The sequence below is a fragment of the Cotesia glomerata genome, linkage group LG1 (assembly GCF_020080835.1).
Source record: "Cotesia glomerata isolate CgM1 linkage group LG1, MPM_Cglom_v2.3, whole genome shotgun sequence".
Lineage (NCBI taxonomy): Eukaryota > Metazoa > Arthropoda > Insecta > Hymenoptera > Braconidae > Cotesia > Cotesia glomerata.
Window position 1 is genome coordinate 19,991,185 of NC_058158.1, and position 18,657 is coordinate 20,009,841.

Consider the following 18,657-nt stretch of genomic DNA (forward strand, 5'->3'; position numbering starts at 1 on the left):
GGGATATCGAAAAGTTTACCTACAAACATTTTTATTTCTTAGGATCTTTTTAAAAAACTAAAGCAACGTTAACTAACAATTAAACAATTAAAAAAAAAAAATTTATTGATAATTACTACACAGTTTCAGAGATATTTATTAATAAGTAATGAAAAATTTACCAGACTTTAGCCGTGGAGGGGATACGTTAATAAAGTTGTGGCAACAGCGCAAGTTTTGTGAGCCGCGAAAGAAGTATGAGACGCGCATGCGCGGACAAATTTGAAAAGTTTAATTTACGTACGGTGTAACATTACAGTTATTAATTTTATTTATTAAAAAAAAAAAAAACAATGATTATTTTATGAAAATAAGTATTTTTTTTATATTTATTAAAAATTCAAAATGTTAACAATTTTAATAAAATAATATATATTAATCTTTCATAACTTATAAAAATAATAGTCAGATGAAATAATAAAATACTTAAATTTAAAATCAGTTAATACATTAACACAAAAATTATATTACTTGTTTTTCTGAAAAAACAAAACAATATTGTCAATTATTTTTTTTCTATTAGTTAATCTAGGCTTATTGTTGACTTTTTCAGACAAAAAATTACTTAATCCAGCTTCACTCTTTTCAGTGAAAATGTTTTTCAAGTCATCATAGGTTATTTAGCTGAGACGTCAGCTGTTACAGCAGCTTTAAGATAAAAGTACTCTTTATAAATTTCTTGTGAAATTTCTTCGGGCCTAACAAAAGAAATATAAAGTTATTTTATTAGGTAATCTTAATAAATAAATTAATAGTCGCTGAATTTTTGTTCATATGTTTTATTGATTTAAACATCGATGTAAAACTCGGTATTTATATCATAATCCCCAAAATCTGGATAATAAAACAATAATAGTCATTTTCATAATAAAAATAATAATAAAATAATATTTTTATAAAATTTTTAATTGAATTACTTAATTAATTAAATATTTTAATAATTTTAATTAATTACTATTGTAGCTTATAAGCCTAAATCAATCACTCAACTTCCTGAAATTAATTAAAGTCAAAATAAAAATTTTTTACAAATGTTTCACTTATTTACAATTATCAAGTCTGAAAAATACTAACATTAATCGTGGTATAATTCGTCGAAATTAAAAATATTTACAATTTCTTATATATTTACAATTTTTCAGTAAATTAATACTCAAACAGAATTCATCTAATTATAGCCATAATTATTATTATTTTTATAAAAATGATTATTATTACAATTATTTACTATTAATTATTATGGTAGTAGTACCCTGAATAAAAAGAACGTATTAACCCGAAGGAAAAAGTATTGAAAAGTACTTATTGGATTGCTGAGTAAACTAATACTTCTCAATAATTTTTTCTTTGTCTCAACACTTTTTTTAATCAGAGTAGTACGGCATTAACAGATTCGCATGATTTATTATATTTATCAGCAATCAAAATAAATATAACTAAAAATTCGATAAATGTCTTACAGTTCTTCGCATAGTTTTTCGATTTTTTCAAGTATCAAACTACGTTCTTCCCCGCAGCTCGCTTGCAACTCTCTTTGGCAACCTCTTCTATGACAGTCTCTACTTCTCGTTCATACCTTTTATACAGAGCTTGCGATATCATTGGTATATCAGCGCAAGCCAAAATTTTACTTAGACAAGTATATCCAACTCCAGCGTGTACTGCACCTGCAATAATGTTATTAAATTATTATGCTCATATTTATAGTTTTTTTTATAATACAATCATTTTTTTTTTTTTATAATCAAAGTTTGCAAAAAATATATTAATTTTTTTGATTATTTTATATTAATTTTTTTTTAAACTTGAACTTACCTAACACAATTTTTGTATTGAGATCACTGTGTTTTGTATCATCTTTGGGTGATGTGTTTTTTACTGGTCTTCACGTTAGTTAATGTAGAGCAATTTTCACATTTAATACAAAAAACTGAACTTAATCCGAACTTTGTTTTTTTCACAATATTTTTTAATAATATATCTTTTTTACAAAAACAACAAATTAAATTATCCATCAGTTCATCCACATCAACTATCCGAGTACCAATTTGCTGAGGATTTTTTTTTTTGCTTTTTTTTTTTTTGCTTCAGCCATAGCTGCTAGTGATTTCTGTCGTTTCTCAAGGACTTTTTTTTTTATGAAACGTCTTTTTTTTAGACGTCTTTCAATTAAATAAAAAAAACAAAAAATTTGGCCCTGCCCGGGATGAACGGGAATAGTTGTCAAATTGATTAAAGTTTTTTTTGAGAAAAAAAAAGTTGTCAACTTTGAAAAAATAACGATTTTGTAAAAAAAAAAAAATTATTATTTTATAGAATTGACCATATTTAAATTTTTTTTGTGTATTTTTTCGAAAAATTCATTCAAAAACAAAAATTAAAAAAAAAAAGTACCCCAAGGTCAATGTCTAAAAAAGTTATGGCTATTTGAAAATAAAAAAGCCACTTTTTTGGGAAATTCAAAACTTTTATTGGGTTGGACAAAAATTCTTAAAAATGTTTTTCGAAGGGTAGAAAAGAATGATAAAGTTTCAGCTCAATCTAAAGGGGTTCAGTTCAAAAGTGGTCGATTTGGCATATAATACCCCATATATAATAAGGAATTCAAATTGAAAAAAAAAAAATTATTTTCTTTTCAGTATAGAAAATTACACAAAAAGATCGAATTCTTAAAGAAAAAGAACTGAATGAGAAAAAGTCTGATTTTCAAAAAAATTAAAATTTTGTAAAACATTGAAATTTTTAGAAAAATTCAAAATTAAGAAAAATTTTCCAATATCACTTTTTTGTCAGTATAGAAAACTTAAAAAAAAATCAAATCTCAAAGAAAATTTAAATTTCGAAAAAAGTCTATATTGTGAACAAATTAAAGTAAAAAAAAGAAATTTTTGTGTTTAGAAAAAAATTTTTTTGCTCTCTTAAAAGAAATTCCGATTATTATTTACAAGTGGAATTAATCCCATTTTAGGCCATAACAAGGGTGAAAAATTAACATTTTTTATCATTTTTTTTTATTCTGCTTGTTTTTACGGCGCATTTATAACAAAAAATATCTCAAAAGGAAAAAATAAAGATTTCGATAGCTTTTTTGCCTTTAAAAATTGGAAAAAATTTCTAAAAAAAATTTTTCGTCAGTATAAAAATGTTTTTAAAATTGTAATTTATATTGAAATTAAAAATTTTGTAGACAATTGTATTTTTAAAAATCTAAAAATTTATTTTTTAATTTTTAAATAAGCTTCGACTATTTCTTAATTTCTATTTAATAAAAGAAATAAATTAACTCCGTCAATTCTATTATGAATATATTCAATACATATCAATATATATTCATTTATATATAAATTAAATCTGTCTCGGAGTGATAGCTATTTCTGTCGGAGTCCAATCAACTAAAAATTATCCACTCTGCATTTGCTCTCAAATCACTCCGCATTCACTTTGAAAATTTTTTACAGTATATATTTTGCAATACTATAATTTTCAATGTAATTATAATTTTTGTACTGTATATATTAAACTGACTATAAACCAAGATACTGCGTTCTTTTACAGCTATTATAATGCAGGTGACGGTAACTATTCGTTATTTTTTTTAGTCAGACCTAAATTATAAAAAAATTGTCAAGTGCAATCGCAAAAGAACTAGCACTAACAGGAATCACTGGAAACAAAATTTCCAGAAAATTTTATCCGTCTCAAAAATACAAATTGTTCGGGTTCGCTATAAGTTATTAACATATTTCCTGAAATATTTTCAATAAGTTTCATTTCCTCTTATTACCCAAAAATTTAAATGGCAGTCACATTTTTTTTAAATTAATGTAAATATTTTTTAATGTAAAAATCTCATTTATAATTCTTGAGAGCTTCTCAAGATGAAATTTTTAAATAAAATTTTCTTGCTATAATTTATTTGTTAAAAAAATTTTAAAAATTACCAGATGTCTCTCAATTTCAGTATTATTCAATTATTTACATTATTCATATCAATCTCTTTTTTTTAATGATATAATTTTTTTTTTATTCATACGAGAAAATAGTTTTTTTTGTGTATCCCCCTGGTGGTCAAGTGACTTAGCTCTGTTGTTGTACCAGAAATCAGAATTAGACAACCATTTTTGGACTGCTAACAGCAACGTCGTTTATCAGAATTATTTATATTAATTATCCGCACATTTTTTATAATTTGCAACATTGTTGTTGCATTGTTGATTTATTGATTATTTGGTAAGTAAAAATTTATATAGCGTATTATATTATAAAATTTAGGCACAACATATTTTTGTCTAATACATAACCTCATTTTCATTGTAAGGTGTGAAAATACTACAGACTTAGTGAATAGAAATAAAATTTATTGTAAAATAATCTAAAATGGCAAATAAAATTAATATTTCAACGACGGTAAAATAATTATAATAGTTAACGTTTCTATTAAAATTTAATAATCATAACTTTAATCATGAATTTAGCATACAAAAAAAATAATTTTCCAATAAATGAGAATATCAATTTACAAAGAAAAACGTTTAGATCGGAAATAAAAATTATTAAAAAAAATTAAAAAAAATAATATTCATACAGATCATAAAAATAAATGTTGGCTTTTACTTGGATGTTAAAGTTGATAAAAATCTATAAAAATGTAAATAATTATTCGTAGATCAGAAATACGTTCTCCTCTACGTGATAGAAACTTTATCTATTATTTTAATTACTCGTAGTTACCATTTATTCCTTTTGACAATTACTTTTATTATAAAATTATTTTTTGTTATTCGTATCATTGAAATTGACTATCTCATAATATTTCATTATGAAAATGTTAACAAAATATGTAACATACTAATTAAAAATGCCGTATATCTCTTCCAAGAAATAACCTTACATATTTGACATTATCGGTCACATAATAAATTAAATGAACAAATTAATAATAACAACAATAATAAAGATACTGATGAACGCAAAATTGATTTGAAAAGTAAAGAATAAAAATTAATACGAAAATAATTACAATTTTACTTTTAAATATTAAAAATTTAATAATAATAATAATAATAATAATAACAATTGTATTTTTGTCAATCATATCAATATTGAAATTATAAGTACCATCTATTTAAGAAAAAAATAATAATAATTATTATTTTCCTTTACAGTAACCTGCTCGTTTTGATACAAGTGTACCAATAAATCCCTATAATAAAAAAGGGAAAGGTAATTAAATTAATATTCTTTACTTTAAAACAAAAATTTTCTTCAATAATAATTTTCAATTTCGTTTAAGGGCGTGGGAAACGTCAAGTACGTGCTCCTAGACTGCATGATAAAGTAGTAAGGAGGTCTCCACGAGGGAACACTAGCCAAGCACCAAATGCGCCGCTGCAACAGAATCAGGGAGGCAATCCACCACCGCTACCCGGACAAGTGCTACTTCCACCATTGCCACAAAGGCAAGTACCACAGGGTGAAGGAGGTTATGTACCGATGCTCCAAGGACAAGTACCGTTGCTACAAGGACAAGGAGATCATCTTGCACAGCCACAGGGGCAAGGACCGTTGCCACAAGGGCAAGGAAATCATCCTGCACAGCCACAGGGGCAAGGACCGTTGCCACAAGGGCAGGAGATCATCCTGCACAGCCACAGGGGCAAGGACCGTTGCCACAAGGGCAAGGAGATCATCCTGCACAGCCACAGGGGCAAGGAACGGTGCCACAAGGGCAAGGAGATCATCCTGCACAGCCACAGGGGCAAGGACCGTTGCCACAAGGGCAAGGAGATCATCCTCCACAGCCACAGGGTCAAGGACCGTTGCCACAAGGGCAAGGAGATTATCCTCCACAGCCACAGGGGCAAGGACCGTTGCAACAAGGGCAAGGAGGAGATCCTCGACAACCTCACGAGAAAGCACCAAATGCATCGTTTTCACAAAAGCCTCCAGTTGGTCAGGTTTCAAAGAATCCTCGAGTTTCTCAGTCAAATGGTCCTAGTAATGGCTTTCAAGGACTAAATTTATCAAACAGGACTATTAAAACTCTGAGGCTTTTTAATAAAAATATGTCCGAGACCTTAAAAATGAAGACTATTACACAAAAACAGCGACAAACAGAAGAAATTTGCAAAAGTCAAAAGACTGTTGATAAAAGTCTACAAGTAATTACGTCAAGTAGTTCAAGCAATGAGAGCAAGCGTGAAGGTGAACCTTCTCCGCAACTTTCGTTGACTCAATATGTTCCTCCCTACTTGAACTATCCTCAGTACTACCCTGTGCATCCTAATTATAGTATGGCATCGGTTCCTCAGTATCACATGGCCCCAGTTCCTCAGTTTCCTTTCCCACCCGTTTCTCAGTTTTCTATGCCACCAGCTCCACAGTACCCGATCTCACAACTCCCTCAGTACCCATCTATGCCTTACAACTCACCATACGGTTTTCCACCTCATTACTACCCTCCACGATACTTTTAAGTTTTTGCAAAGAAAGCATCTATCATTTTAATTTTCAATAATATTATTATTTTGATAACTATTATCTACAGTTTAGAAACAAAAACATTTATTTGTTCTTATTTATATTTGTTTTAAAATAATGTTTGTGGCTTAGCAGCAATGAAAACATTTCGTGCATAATTCTTAATCTAATCTTTTATCAGTAATTTTTTTCAGGTTTTTTTTTTCAATTAGAGATACTTATTAAAAGAGTTAAAAATAAATATGTAAAAAAGATTGATTATTACTTATTCTTGATTTTTAGAAATTGGTATTAATTAGTCTTGGTTAAAATCATTATAATAAAAGGAAAAATAAAAATTTTAGATTCTGCGATTATTTTGATTGGTGAAGTCCTATAAAACTTGAAGCTCATCTACAAAGATAACAAAGAGGTTCCTGACAGTAAGTGTGATAATCATAGAGTTTATAATTATAGCCACAGGGTAAAGGTAAGTAATATTTAGAGACTATAAGATTAATTGATAACTTAAGCTCATTTTTTGATGTAATAATTGTTTGTTTTATTTTTAAGACATTTTCCATAACTAAACCAGTATTGAAGACAGATTTATGACAACAAGCACGAGATTTATCAATCAGTGAACTTTTAAGATTTATAAGTATCGAAAAAATTTAATATTCAATAATAAACCTTTAATCGAGAATAATTATTGCTAGGAGATCTAAATGAAAATGTTTGACATTTTTTGCAAAAAAATTATTCTCCATTCTAATAAAAATTTTATCAAATAAATTTTTTGAGTACTATTGAAGTGAGACATAAAATTAACGGTAATTTTAATTTTAATGTGTTGATTTCGAAAATAATCAAAGTAATAGGCTGGAGATTTTGATTATATTGTAGAATTTGAGTTGAGTGGGGACACATATTTTTAGATAGTTATTTTGATGCATCATCTTCAAAAACATGAAATTGACTAAGAATGTTACAATAATGTTAAGTATAAAAATTATGTAAATTATTATTTTGATGACTACAAAGATTAAAAATCGGCTGTAATTCTGGTAAAGGGTAATATAATAATAAATAAAATTATGTAGAAGTAAATGTACAGAAAAGCAATATGAAATTAATTTTTTTAACAGTTGAAGTTGCTATTAGTAGAGATTAGGTACTTGATTCTTTGTCTGCAATAAATGCAGTTTTATTATTTATAACTAATAGTTAATGATAATAGAAAATTGAATAGGCAACTTTTCATCAGTAATGTCAAGAGCTGTAGTTAGAAAAACGAACTTATATTTCAAATATACCGCGGACATACTTTTTGTACAACACGCGCGCCATCATAGATAAGAGAGTGAAGAGTGAACCAACAGAAACGTATGAAGTTAGAAGAAAGAGTGCGGTCCACAAAACACACATAACGTAACCTTCAAATATCTTATGGGTTCTTATTTGTAATTGAGTCTGTTGAAAGCAATTATTCTCACTTTTACAAATAAATTAAATGTGCTTTTAATAGCACAATACTTTTTAAAAATAATTTATTACTCGAAGTAAATTTTTATGTGAAATATAGATTAATAGCGGCAGTGTACGGTTTTGTTTATGGTGTATGTCTACTATTATAGAAAGTAAGTTCTCAAAATTAATGATGGAATTTATATTAATTAATATCTTCAATTATGCTGGTTTTAGAAAAATTGAACTTATTTTTTATAAAATCAGCAATCTTAAAGGAGGTTACATTTTTTTGTAGAATGGCGGTTACAGCTAATAATAGTATTGTTGGAGTGTAAATGTAGCAAGTGTAAATTAATTTGTATGATTGTCGAAGCAAATAAACACAATATTAACTAACTAATAGTAAAAAATTGAAATCTGAGAATTTTTTAGTTTCTATTAGATGTTACATTTAGTTTTTAAATTTGCTTGATTCAATTTTTATCAAAGGCTAATTGTTCATCTAAATTGCAGATTTTGAAGAGAAGGAACAAACAAACAAATATTGTAAGCCTGTAACAGCAAAATATTTTAATCGAAACAAGTTCAACGCACTGGCTCACTTACGTTGGAATTAATGAAAAAAATTAGTTCAACTAGGATATGCTAAGAAGGATACCAAATACATCTCAGTAATTCCACTTCACGATTTTTAACGAGCTCGAGTATAAGATAATACCCCAAGATACTGTAAGGATAAATTTCAAAAAGTAACTTATGGCTGAAGTGATGTCAACTGCAAAGAAAATCTTATAAAATCAGCCTAACATGATAAGTTACATAGCAGCTGTCGGGAGGGGTCCGCGAAAATTTTTACAAAATCAGTGCTCTTGAGTTAGAGGATGCTAATACAAAGATTATAAACATATGTCACCAAGTGGACAGCTACTGTCGTCAAATTGAATTAATCATCCGCCTTCGCCATCAACCTGTGCTCAAAGAAAAAAATTTTTTTTTCATCGTTAAGCACTCTCAAATGCATCGAATTATGTGTTTTACAACAAATAAAGAAGGAGTAGCTAAGAGATCAGAATTAAAAATGCTGTGAATATTGTTTGAACTTACGTAATTATTCAAACGACAGTAATAAAATAATTATTAACTAACAAAAAATGTAAAAGGTGAAAGAAATGAGTAAAAAAAAAATTAATGAATGCCCTGAACGCGATAGAGACAGGTAAAATCTTTTTTAATATAGCTAAATTATAAAAGAATCAAAATATTAACATTCCTTCTTTTTTCAGGTCACCAGATGTAACCAATATTAATGCGGGATTGATCGGTATCGAAGACGCACTGTCGTCGAAGCATATGAAGATTATCGTTTGCAAAACTTGTGGAGCTTGAACCGTAAGTCTACTGAAAAATGTTTAATAACAAATAAGTTAATATTTTCCTATGTGAGAAGAGAAACAATTAAATTGTATGAATAATTATCATGAAAAAATTATTAAGTAAAATCAGCAATGAAGATGTACGTTGGCGAAAAGAAAATTTAATTTAAGGAATTTTTGTGAATGTACAGCTGATGAAATGAAGAATTGCATTTAAAAATATTTATTTATTGAATAAATTTTTCAACTCGATTAACAGTAGATGTTCACTTAGATAGATAGATAGTGAAATGAAAAAATATAGTCAAAAGTTCTTCTATATATTTATTTAAAAAATTTGTAAATTAGGTTAACAGTGAATATGCAGTCGTAGACAAATGAATTAAGTAATGCTTAAGATTGATATCAGTGAAAAGGTAAAAAGATAGAAAATTAGATGTGAAAATCATTTATTCATTAAGAAAATTTTAATCGGTGTAAAGGTATTCATTTCGAAAATTTTAATTTAGTATCAAATAAACAATTAATGTACACTCGCGGGCCAGTAAATAAATTAAATTTTAAAATTGATATAAGAGGGGGATTGGTAAAATGAAAAATTATATTGAATAATTAACATAACTATGTAAATCATTTAAACAATTATAGACTCAAATAAACAAAAAATGTGCACTCATGCACTGATAGAAGGATTTCTCAGTATTTATAAAAATTTCTTTGTATTTAAGAAATCATTTCTTTGTTTAACCGCTAGGAAAAGAACCTAGTCACATACTTATAAGAAGAATTGCACCTTCGGGCTTAATCGTTACAACTCGGGAATAATCGTATCACGCTATGGCCGTCGCCCATGCGCGCCTTGGTTAGCGGTAGAGAAGCCGGCTCACGTGGCCGGCTGCAACAGTTGTGCTTGGACTTTTGTACTAGTACGACTACTCTGTGCGAATCAATTCTGATATTTCTTACTTACATCTCACTTTCATTTAAATATTAAAATTATTCATTAAATATAAATAATTATATTAGCTTCAATTATACTTTAAATTCTCAATTCATTTAAATCAGTTTAATAGTTCAGTGAATTAACATAAATAAAATCAAGTAAATTTATTTAGTGACGCCACGCGGCCATTACGCGCCACCGTTAACAAAGGATTGCATCAGCCACGCGGCTTTAGTCAATCCATAATTGACGCGTGATATTAACAATTAATTACATTAAATTAGTTATTGATATTTAATTACGATCTTATTTAATTTAGCTTATAAATAATTAAATTCCAACTTCAAATCATTTGACTAATTTCTACACTAAAAACATCAAACTCAATTGACTAACATTCTGTTATCAATTGAATATTATTTGCTCTCACCTTGAGACAATTGAACATTAATAGATCTCACTCTGAGATAGTTCAAAGTGATTAGATATTACTAGCTCCCACCTTGGGACTTGTCTAATTCAAATTATCGATAATCTTCTATCTAAGGCGGTTGAGCTCACCCCTATTGCGTTATTGCAACGTAATTTTACACATTCACACTTACACATACACAATTTACTTGTATAATTTCATCAAGGAGGTTTTTTCCCAGCCTAGCTGGGTTTTCCTCCTTTGGGGACAAATAAATTCTTCTAAATTGTTCCCCAAAAAATCCAAGTATATTTATTTAATTTCCTAATCCCAACTTTATCGTATAATTTAAAACAATTACGGGAATTATCCGCATTGGATAGTTTTCGACAAAACATTTGGTGCCTCCTGTGAGGTTTGAAGTGTACACGAGCCCTGATTTGCGAAGACGAGCAAGACGTTCCGAAGATCCAGTCACTATACCACCCAGCTGCTGCCAGCATCGTTGGACTTCAATACAAATAAGATAAGTCTTTAACACTAAATCATTTATAATATTAATTAATATATTATTTAATCATTTGATAATATATCCAACTTATTTATTTGTAATTTAATTAATTGTTTGACTTTGGCTGACTAATCGATTGTCACTTGGCAATCAATTCATCGGTCAACTAGTGCAATTGGTTATCATTCAAATATTTATTTACGTTATTATTTTAATTATTTACGTATAACTTAATTTAATTAATTAGTCGACAATTCACAATTAATTGATCATTGTCCGGTGATTAATTGTTGTGCAACAGAATAATTAATTATCAATTCTCAAATTATTTAATATTTAATTATAATTAATTATTTAAATTGTTTCTCAAATCAATTGATTACTGTAAGTGATCTATTTATTACAGAAATAAGATAATTAATTATCAATTGATATTTATTATTGTTATTTATTATTACTATTATTATCATATAAATTTATCGCAAAATGACTAAAACAAAATGACTTTAGAACAAACACGTGTTCTATTAACTGCTAAAATTACCGCATTGAACGATGAATTAACAGCAAAGACCACAGACATTCAGACTGCTTCTTTACGTTTTCCTAAACTCGAAAAATGTTCGATCAGTACGATGCCAGTATCGACGAATTAGAAGTGAACAAACCTGAGGACCCAGAAATAGAACTCGCGGACGGAATTCGCAAAATTTATTACAATCTTGCAACTAAAATAAAAATTCCCAATCAAGATGTTCTCAATGCCACTATTCAAACTGCAATTAACGCTTCGACTCTTAATCGAACACTCGAGACTCAACGACTTACTAAGCTCCCTACCACGGATTTACCAAAATTCGATGGCAACTTTGAAAATTGGCTTTCTTTTAAAAATACATTTAAGACACTGATCGACGAACGTAAAGATTTAGATGATCTTAATAAGTTTTTATACCTTCGCGGATGTTTAACTGGTTCTGCTGCAAACAAGCTCGCGCTTTTGGATGCAAGTGCAGAAAACTATACACAGGCCTGGGACCTTTTAACAGAAACTTATCAGAAAGAGCGCGCTTTAGTTTTTAAACATTATGACGCTTTTTTAAATCTTAATTCAATATCAACCCCGACTAATGAAAATCTCACTAAATTCATAGATGATGCTCGACAACACTTAAATGATTTAAAATCATTAAAAGCAAAACCCAACTGACGCATTTATAGTAAGATTATTAGAACTTAAATTACCAACAGAAATTAGAGACAAATGGGACGAAACGTACGAAGACGATAACACTCTCCCAACGTTTGACGCATTTAGCAAATTTATAATAAAAACTGCTTTCCGACTCAGTACACGTAAACCTAATAAACAGCGCGACTCCGATGGCTCTTTTAAAAGACGACGTAATGAATATTCGAGTAATAATTTCAAGAAACAAAAAACAGACTCACCAGTCCGAGCTTTAGTAACAACCACTTCTACTGCCTGTCCATGTTGTAAACTATCTCATCCGCTCTATAAATGTTATAAGTTTGATGCATTAACTATAGGAGAACGCATAAAATTTGTAAAATCTGCTAAACTTTGCAATAATTGTCTTCGCGAACACAAAGGAACTTGCCCTTCCAGTAGTAGATGTCAAACCTGTAAGAAATTCCATCATACCAAACTGCACATTCAACAAAAAGACAGTTCAACAACCCTCTAATCCGAATACTTCAAAGAACAATGCCGTAAAATCCGAGTCACCTATTACTGTTACGACTGATAAGGGATCTACAGCTTGACTAGTAGTACACAACTATACGACAATTCTCAGAACACCGCGTTTCCAATTGATGATGAGCGCACTCATCCAGTTGCGTGATTCAACGGGTGGATTCATACAAGCTCGCGCTTTACTTGACACCTGTGCAACAGCTAATTTCATTACTGAAAATTTGTCTAGCAAATTAAAATTACCAATGCAAAACTGTTCTATTCCGATCGGGGCTGTTAATGGAATGCAAACCTTTTCAAAACATGTCGTTCAAATAAGTTGTAAATCTTTAAATAATAAATTTCAAAGATCATTATCATTTTTAACTGTTAACGAAATTGCAGAGCTGAGTCCAAATGAAATCTTTCCACGTAATAAAATAGACATACCTAAAAAGATAATACTTGCTGATCCGGAATTTCATATACCAAGACCCGTAGATGTCCTTATCGGTTCAGGTACCACACTTTCTCTTCTATCTGTCGGACAGATTAACTGCTCACAAAATGATTGTGATTTAATATTACAAAAACGCAACTAGGATGGGTTGTAGCGGGAGGAGTCATTGACGACAAAAATATACTTTCTGTAACTTGTCAACTAACTGATCTGTCGAGTCAATTAACAAAATTCTGGACTATTGAAGACATAAGTTCTAGTGATTCTCGATCTATTGAGGATTCTACATGTGAGACTTATTATCAAAACACTACTATTCGCGATACAGACGGTCGATATATAGTAAAACTACCCTTTCGCGCAGACGATGTCGAGTTCGGGAATTCCAAACAAAAGGCTCTAAATAGATTTCTGTCTTTACAGAAGAGATTAAATTCAGACTCATCATTAAAATCCGAATACAATAAAAGTCATGAATGAATACATCAATCTTGGCCACATGGTACACGTACCGGATGATAGTGGACCAGGGTATTACATGCCCCATCATCCGATAATAAAACATCCAGCACTACCACTAAGGTACGCGTTGTATTTGATGCTTCAGCTAAAACCGATAAAGGTATCTCCTTGAATGAAGTCTTACTAACAGGGCCTACTATACAAGATAATCTTTTCACCATTCTCTTACGTTTTCGCACTTTTGTCTATGCTATGACTTCTGATATCGCTCAAATGTATCGACAAATTTGCATACATCCGGATCATCATAAATTTCAACGAATCCTTTATTATCATAATGACAAAATTAGTACCTTTGAACTTAAACGAGTTACATTTGGGGTTTCTGCAGCTCCATTTCTAGCTATACGCACGGTAAATCAACTTGCTGATGACGAATCTCATAATTTTCCTGTAGCTTCAAAAAATATTAAAACGAGATCTTTATGTCGACAACTTATTAACCGGATCCAATTCTTTGACCGAAATTTTAAAATTGCGTGACGAAATCATTCAACTAGTGCGAAAGGGTGGATTTGAACTCAGACAATGGGCTTCGAATCACCGACACGCACTGGATAATTTCGATCAAAGAACCTTAGATTTAGATTGTGCTATTAATGATGATCCTATCTCTAAAACTTTGGGCATAGCATGGAATTCTCTAACTGACGAATTTATCTATACAGTCAAATCAAACGATTCATCACGAAAAATAACTAAACGAACCATTTTATCTGACATTGCAAAAATTTTCGATCCTATCGGAATTCTCGGTCCTATTGTATTAGCGGCAAAAACCATCATTCAAGAATGTTGGAAATTAAAGGTCCATTGGGATGAAACGGTCCCACAAGAGTTGCATTTGCGCTGGTGTAAATTTGCTGAACAATTACCCCTAATCAAAGACTTTTCGGTTGAACGAAATATTTTAATTCCTGATCCGACTGACATACAACTGCATGGATTTTGTGATGCTAGTAGAGTAGGCTATGGTGCTTGCATTTATATAAGATCAGTGAATAAACATGGAGACGTGATCGTGAAATTAGTTTGTTCCAAATCTCGAGTTGCTCCCATTAAAGATGTTACAATTCCAAAATTAGAATTATGTGGAGCATTATTACTTGCTAAATTATATAAGGATACAATTCCTTCATTTAACTTTGACATATCTAAAGTCACATTTTGGTCTGATTCAACTATTGTACTTCAATGGCTCAAACGATCTCCCAGCACTCTCAAGGTCTTTGAAGCGAATCGCGTTACACAAATTCAAACCCTTTGCAGTAAAATCGAATGGCGACATGTCAGAACCAAGGATAACCCGGCAGATTGCTTATCTAGAGGTCAACTTCCTTCTGAATTTCTAAATAACAAAATGTGGTTGATAGGTCCTACGTGGCTATCACAGGATCCTCTCAATTGGCCTAACTTAAAGCCAACAGTTCTTTCTGAACTTCCTGGTGTTCGAAAAATTACTTGTTTACTAGCTTCCACTGACAATTTATTTAAACGGTTTTCATCATATTCTAAACTTATAAATTCTTTTTCCTATTGTTTGCGAATGTTAAAAGATAATCCATTCAAACACAAACCTTTAAACGTAGAAGAAAAATTATTAACTGAAATTAAAATCTTAACTCTGATTCAAAACGAACAATATTATGATGAAATCAAACAAATTAAAGAAACCGGAGAGACTAAAAATCTACGATTACGATGCCTTAATCCATTTATTGATTCAAACGGATTATTGAGAGTGGGAGGCCGTTTGAAACATGCTCCTATATCCTTTTCGAAATCATCCTATTTTATTACCTTCACGTCATTATGTTACGGATCTAATTATTAGAGAAACTCATGAAAGTTTGTATCATTCGGGTATACAAAGTACACTTTCAAATCTTAGACATAAGTTTTGGCTGCTAGATGGCAAAAATCAAGTACGTAAAATCATTAGACATTGCGTTAAATGCATTCGATATCAACCAATTCTCTTACAAAGTAAAATGGCCGATTTGCCTAGTTCTAGAGTCTCGGAATCTCCGCCATTTTCTCACGTAGGAATTGATTATTTTGGACCTCTCTTTATCAAGGAACGTAAATTTCGAAACAGAACTAAAGTCAAGGTCTATGGATGTGTTTTTGTTTGCATGGCTACTAAGGCTGTACATTTAGAAATCGTAAGTGACTTAACTACCGAGGGTTTCTTAGGAGCTTTCGGACGTTTTATTGGTAGAAGAGGGGTTCCATCTCATGTATATTCTGATAATGGTACCAATTTTGTGGGTGCAAATAATCAATTAATAGAACTTTACCAACTATTCAACTCTAAGTCCCATCAGGACATTGTTAACAACTATGCCATAAAGAGAAACATTGTCTGGAAATTCAATCCACCTTTATCTCCTCATTTCGGGGGTATCTGGGAGGCGGCAGTCAAGTCATTTAAACACCATTTTAAACGAGTAGTGAAAGAACAACTTTTAACATTTGAAGAATTAAATTCTCTGGCTATACAAATTGAATCTATATTAAATTCTCGTCCTCTATGTTCATTGTCAAGTGATCCTAATGATCCTATTGCTTTAACTCCTGCACACATTTTAATAGGTCGTCCTCTCACTATGCTACCTGAAAATGATTTTTCTGACGTTCCAGATAATAGACTAAGCTCATGGCAATTCACTGTCAAGGCGCGACAAGATTTCTGGAAACGCTGGTATTTGGAATACCTTCATGAGTTGCAGACCAGGCAAAAATGGGACTCCAATCGAGGGGATATTAAGGTCAATCAAATTGTCTTACTGATGGAAAAAACCAACCCTGTATGCGGTGGCAGCTGGGAGTAGTGATCGAGACTCATCCAGGAGAGGATAACATAACACGAGTGGCTTCAATTCGAACAGCTCAAGGCATATATAAACGGAATATTACTCTGTTATGTCCATTACCAATCAATTCTTAAAATCTGTAAATTCAAAATATTGTAATCATGTAATATCACTGATTGTAAACACTATTCATAATATCTTGCTCAACCTTCGCAACGGGGGGAGTATGTTTAACCGCTAGGAAAAGGACCTAGTCACATACTTATAAGAAGAATTGCGCCTTCGGGCTTAATCGTTACAACTCGGGAATAATCGTATCACGCTATGGCCGTCGCCCATGCGCGCCTTGGTTAGCGGTAGAGAAGCCGGCTCACGTGGCCGGCTGCAACAGTTGTGCTTGGACATTTGTACTAGTACGACTACTCTGTGCGAATCGATTCTGATATTTCTTACTTACATCTCACTTTCATTTAAATATTAAAATTATTCATTAAATATAAATAATTATATTAGCTTCAATTATACTTTAAATTCTCAATTCATTTAAATCAGTTCAATAGTTCAGTGAATTAACATAAATAAAATCAAGTAAATTTATTTAGTGACGCCACGCGGCCATTACGCGCCACCGTTAACAAAGGATTGCATCAGCCACGCGGCTTTAGTCAATCCATAATTGACGCGTGATATTAACAATTAATTACATTAAATTAGTTATTGATATTTAATTACGATCTTATTTAATTTAGCTTATAAATAATTAAATTCCAACTTCAAATCATTTGACTAATTTCTACACTAAAAACATCAAACTCAATTGACTAACATTCTGTTATCAATTGAATATTATTTGCTCTCACCTTGAGACAATTGAACATTAATAGATCTCACTCTGAGATAGTTCAAAGTGATTAGATATTACTAGCTCCCACCTTGGGACTTATCTAATTCAAATTATCGATAATTTTCTATCTAAGGCGGTTGAGCTCACCCCTATTGCGTTATTGCAACGTAATTTTACACATTCACACTTACACATACACAATTTACTTGTATAATTTCATCAAGGAGGTTTTTTCCCAGCCTAGCTGGGTTTTCCTCCTTTGGGGACAAATAAATTCTTCTAAATTGTTCCCCAAAAAATCCAAGTATATTTATTTAATTTCCTAATCCCAACTTTATCGTATAATTTAAAACAATTACGGGAATTATCCGCATTGGATAGTTTTCGACAAAACATCTTAAACATCATTTCTTAGTATTTAAAAAATATTTCTTAGTATTTAAGAAATATGTATATTTCTTAGTATCTAAGAAATATTTCATAAATACTAAGAAATATTTTTTAAATACTAAGAAATGATGTTTAAGAAATGATTTCTTAAATACAAAGAAATCTTCTTAAATGCTAAGAAATCCTTCTATCAGTGTGGGCGGACAAAAAATGTAATTTAAAAAACTTGAACAGGTATGAAGATAATGACAAAAAAAATTACAAGTAAAAATTAAATAACTTATATAGAAAATTCTGAATGTTACAAAGGTGTTGAAATGAAAAATGATATTTACAGAATATTCCGTGAACTAAATAATTTTTTTTAGAATAGAAGTAGTAAGATGGAAAATTAAATTAAAAAATTTGATTATTTGTTGAAAAATTATGAAATGGAATAAACTACAACTAGGCATTTGTAAAGACAAAAAGTTAAATTACAAAAATATCGATAGATATGGAGGTAATGAAATAGAGAAGGAAACTAAAACTCTTGTTTAGTTAGCTAGTAAATTATTAAATCAAAAAATCAATAAATTCGAAGTTTCTGACGGATTAGCAAACTATTTGAAGAAATTCTAATAAGTGGAAGTAGTGAAGTGAAGAATTATATTTGATAAATTATTTATTTATTGCAAAAACTCAAGTATCAACAAAGGTTATAAAATGAAAGGTTGTCT

General features: G+C 30.2%; 4 protein-coding genes and 1 long non-coding RNA gene across 5 annotated transcripts; 4 read left to right on the plus strand and 1 right to left on the minus strand.

Moving 5' to 3' along the window:
• Window positions 1-1,669: 1,669 nt before the first annotated feature.
• Window positions 1,670-2,187, minus strand: LOC123269399. The gene is made up of 2 exons (XR_006510395.1): window positions 1,855-2,187; window positions 1,670-1,706 (listed from the first exon to the last, which is right to left on the minus strand). It is a non-coding gene; the product is annotated as an uncharacterized LOC123269399 (long non-coding RNA).
• Window positions 2,188-6,122: 3,935 nt separating this feature from the next.
• LOC123265240 (metacaspase-1-like) lies at window positions 6,123-6,515 on the plus strand. Its single transcript, XM_044728943.1, has one exon. It carries the CDS (start codon window positions 6,123-6,125, stop codon window positions 6,513-6,515), a length of 393 nt encoding a protein of 130 aa, XP_044584878.1.
• Window positions 6,516-13,049: 6,534 nt separating this feature from the next.
• LOC123265318 lies at window positions 13,050-13,846 on the plus strand. Its single transcript, XM_044729056.1, has 2 exons — window positions 13,050-13,425; window positions 13,509-13,846. The coding sequence occupies exons 1-2, from the start codon at window positions 13,050-13,052 to the stop codon at window positions 13,844-13,846; spliced, it is 714 nt and encodes a 237-aa protein (XP_044584991.1).
• Window positions 13,847-13,865: 19 nt separating this feature from the next.
• Window positions 13,866-15,471, plus strand: LOC123265402. The gene is made up of 3 exons (XM_044729166.1): window positions 13,866-13,988; window positions 14,286-15,335; window positions 15,445-15,471. Exons 1-3 carry the CDS (start codon window positions 13,866-13,868, stop codon window positions 15,469-15,471), a joined length of 1,200 nt encoding a protein of 399 aa, XP_044585101.1.
• On the plus strand, window positions 14,297-16,722 carry LOC123265466. The gene has a single exon (XM_044729288.1). The coding sequence runs from the start codon at window positions 15,649-15,651 to the stop codon at window positions 16,720-16,722; it is 1,074 nt and encodes a 357-aa protein (XP_044585223.1). The 5' UTR covers window positions 14,297-15,648.
• Window positions 16,723-18,657: the final 1,935 nt, after the last annotated feature.